Consider the following 4,326-nt stretch of genomic DNA (forward strand, 5'->3'; position numbering starts at 1 on the left):
GGGCGAGGGGTCGGAATGGAGGATCACCTCGATCTCGTGCTCCTCGAGATCGTCGCGGAGCAGCTCGACGACCGTCATGGTGAATTGGTGATGGGGCGAGGCCGGGTGCGCCGGTAAGAGCTTGGCGGAGGCCGGAGGGGAAAGTAAAACCCTAGCTAAGCTAAGGAGGGATTTGGGAGCCGGAGAGGAGCCAAGAGACGGCGACGGGAGGAGAAGTGGGGAAGAGAGGCGCTTGACTCGTGTCGTCGTGTGGACTTGGGTCGGTGGGCTCTGCCGTTTGGGCCGGGTAGGGTGTATCCACGGTTCAGTTTATTTTGGATGGGCTCCTAACGAGCTTATTTCCACTATTTTGTTTGTAATTTCAGACTCGGACATGAAAATGTTTGGGCCTTTGTATCATGGGAATGTAGTCCAGTTAGCAGTTACACACGACATGTATATCAGAGAAATACTTGGGAATGCCAACTGATGTGGGGAAGTCCGAGAATGGTGCTTTCAAATATTTAAAGGATAGAGTTTGGGCGCAAAGAGATCTTGATTAAGTCAGTCGCAGAGGCTGTACCTACTTACTCCATGGCTTATTTTAAACTGCCAAGGGTTTCATGTAAGCATCTGAATTTACTTATAAGGAGGTTCTGGTGGGGAAGCAAGGAAGAAAAACGGAAGCCACAATGGGTTTCTTGGGATACATTAACTATGTCGAAGCATATGGGCGGTTTGGGCTTTAGATATATGGAGTGTTCAATCTTTCTCTGCTCGCTAAGCAGGCGTGACGATTGTTGGAGGAACCTAATTTATTGAGTGCACGAATTATGAGGGCCGTCTACTAGCCAGAAGGTGATATCTTAGCAGCAGAACTTGGCACGAGGCCTTCTCAGGTTTGGAAGGCTGTGCTTGAAGGGGGAGATGAACTCAAAACAGGGCTGATTAACAGGATTGGTAACGGGAATAACACCTTTGTATGGTGGGACAACTGGCTACCTATGACGGAGAGGCTGCAGCCTTACACCGCTATTTCAGATGCCCCACCCGTTCGGGTTTCAGAGTTAACTAATCATCGGTGGCGCGCATTGCCGCGCCCGTTTGTTATGGCAATAAATGATAGGTGTTTATGTATTATATACAAACAAGCAACATTGAAAGTTAAATTTTCATAAACTGGCATATATTGGTTAGCAACATAGGAGGTTAAGTTTGACTATTTTTTTCATATATACATATGTTGTATCTTATAAACTACAGGGAACTACTAAGCAGTTTCTTGCTTGGTAATGTAAGAAATTTCACTGCTTTGCAGCCGGATATCCATCCAGCCAAAGATTTGTTTGAAATATTTGAAAATTAGTATGCCTGAATAATGATGAAGAAATGTTTTTGCTGACAGCCAGACAAACAATATTCATTAATCAAATTCACAATGCGTAATTTACGGAACGACATGCTCTGAGTTAAAATTGGCTAGCAGTAGGAAATTGTGCCTTAACTCAAAGGTAAATATTTTCTAGGACAAGTAAACTGAACCAAATCCCACCCCTCCTTTTCACGGAATCATCAAGCACTCCATGCTTTGGTGCTTAGAAAATGATAATGTGCCTACAGTCCTAATTCTAAACATGTCGACACAGCATTCAATTGATGGAAAACTGTCTATATTATTCACATAAAATCCAGTTCCATTTGTCTATATTATTGACATATAATACAATACAAAATGTACACGATGTTGTTATAGCATCGTCTATCCTTTCATGTGACAAGTTATTCCAATCCATATAACATACTCCCTCCATCCCAAAATAAGTGACTCGACTTTGCAGTTGTACTAAGATTAGTGCAAAGTTAAGTCACTTATTTTGGGACGGAGGGAGTATATCATACTATGAAACAGGGAGTGAATGGTATTGTCCATTAAAACTGATTACTTTTGACTTGGAAGAGGATAAGAATATAGATCAGTGTATTATTTTTGGCTTGTTGGTTCTTACTTCCAGGTCCAATAAGGCACTGTAAGAAATGTACAAGTAGCTAACAAACCAAAAAATAATATCTGACAAAACCATCGATATATGGATAACTCAGGGCAAACAATTCAATTTAAAAGGGCGTGTCTAACTAAACAGGTAAGAAAATACAAATTTCATAATGCATAATCTTGATGCGCAGTATTACATTGTTAGGGTAGAGAACTATCATGTTGCATCGGTGTGAGCTTCAGAAAAGAAGGAACAATGAAGATCTCCACAAACTTGACATCTCAACACTTCAAAGGAAAAGAAGACACCCAATATAGTGTCATAAAACCAAGGTAAGCCAGTTTCTGAATAGAAAAGGAAATAAAACCTAATAACAATTTGGTTTTAAATTAAAGCTTACCACGATCTTAGTCAAGAACATCAAGTTGATAAAACAGCTACTTACAAACAGGGCAGGACTCATCCTCTAACTTTATTGTGGATAAAATGAATGCTCGTTGATAGTAATGTCATCAACTGAAACAACTCTTGAAGGTCCCTTTTTGCCATCTTCAAGCTTTCTGTCCCCATATTGTCCATATTATGTATAGCTTTAAACTGATTGTTTTTACACACAAATGAGGACAACATGTTTCGCCTGATAGAACAGATCAAACCAAGTTATAATTGAATTTGTAATCATGAAAAAACATGAAGAATTAGGGGGAAGAGTGTCAGCTTGACATGAACATGGAGTCGAATTAGATGCCACTAGTGCAGAACCGGGCAATAGCACCGGTTCGTAAGGCCCTTTAGTGCCGGTTCCATAACCGGCACTAAAGTGTGGGCACTAAAGGCCCCCCCTTTAGTACCGGTTCAGCACGAACTGGTGCTAAAGGGAAACCACGTGGCACGAGCCAGCTCCAGGGGCCTGGAGCCCTTTAGTACCGGTTGGTAAGACCAACCGGTACTATAAGGTTTGGGGGGTTTTTAGTTTTATGATTTCTTTTTCATTTAATTTTGTGTTTCCATTTTAATTCTTTTTCGTTTGCTGGTATTTTACGATACTACACATTGTACATGTTATGCATATATATATATATATATATATATATATATATATATATATATATATATATATATATATATATATATAGAATTTGTAGTAGAACCAATCATGCATATATATATCATCAATTAATGTCTCACAAACCATCATATTAATTAATTCACACATACACACATGTATAGCTATATATAATTTCTCCTACATATGCATGTTGTCTTCGGAGCCAGTGGCATTAGCCTAATTGGTGCCTTCGGAGCACGATGACAATTGGAAGTGGTTTTCATGAGGGCGGTAGCGGGTAATAGTATTCTCCCTTCGAATTTATGACCTGGTCGAGCAAAAATCCCGCTATTTCCTCTTGAAGTGCTTCTACGCGCTCCGTTTCTAGGAGCTTCTCCCGCACCTCTCTGAACTGTTAAGAAGGAGATCAATATGCATGTGTATTAGTTGTGTGACTAGATATCGACAATGGTGTAAAAATTGTGAATAGTGTTTTGACAAGCGTACCCGTTCCTGTCTTTGAGATCTGCTCCTTTCGGACGCCATCATGCGAATGTTCTCGCAAACGCAGAATGCACACAGATCAGTCCCCTGCCCTGCTTCAGGGCCTTTACGAGAATGGAATTTGATCAGATAATAATTAATCAAGCATGATAATTAAAGAGATGGCAGCTAGCTAGCTAGCTAGTACTACTTAATTACTTACCTTGGGTCTTCCCCATTTAAGCTTTTCTTTCCATTCGCCTTCCGTGACGCTGATGAACCTTGCCCAAGCCCTGCCCGCCGACAAAGAAAATGAATAAAGGGGTTATTAAATAGTTCATATCATGAAATGACGAACTAAATAGGCCGAGATATATAGTTAATAATGATTGAAATTACCTGTTAACTATCCCAAACAAGATGTAATAGTCAATTTTTTTCATTATTCTTGTTCAAAACATTTATTTAGTAAAACAAAATGTATGATGTCAATGCTTTAGGATGACACTTTTAGATTCCTAGTTCATTAACTTGTTGATTAGCAAACTATTAAGGAAATATTCACAAAATCCTTACTCTATGATTAAAAGACGATGAAAATTGTGCATGACTTTGATAATATATAATGAAGTGTAAATGCATAATCTTATTTGACTGCAGTCTAATAAATAATTGTTGTCATCTATCTATCGTTCTATATCGGATGATATGTTAGAAAATGATATTTACAAAATAATATGTTATGTTTATAGCGGTAGAGCCCCAAAAGTGATATATTGGCCTAGATTTAAAAGCTTGGCCTGGTGAGTCAATGCTCAAAGT

The 4,326-nt window shown here is 39.3% G+C and overlaps 1 protein-coding gene across 1 annotated transcript in view; it reads right to left on the minus strand.

Annotated features, from left to right (window-relative positions):
- Positions 1-235, minus strand: part of LOC119278496 (nascent polypeptide-associated complex subunit alpha-like protein 1) — a 3,226-nt gene extending 2,991 nt beyond the window's left edge. Inside the window, exon 1 of the mRNA XM_037559841.1 lies at positions 28-235. Within this exon, the coding sequence (XP_037415738.1) occupies positions 28-78 (51 nt within the window). The 5' untranslated portion in view covers positions 79-235. The remainder of the gene's footprint in view (positions 1-27) is intronic.
- Positions 236-4,326: the final 4,091 nt, after the last annotated feature.

This window comes from Triticum dicoccoides, chromosome 3B, assembly GCF_002162155.2.
Source record: "Triticum dicoccoides isolate Atlit2015 ecotype Zavitan chromosome 3B, WEW_v2.0, whole genome shotgun sequence".
NCBI lineage: Eukaryota > Viridiplantae > Streptophyta > Magnoliopsida > Poales > Poaceae > Triticum > Triticum dicoccoides.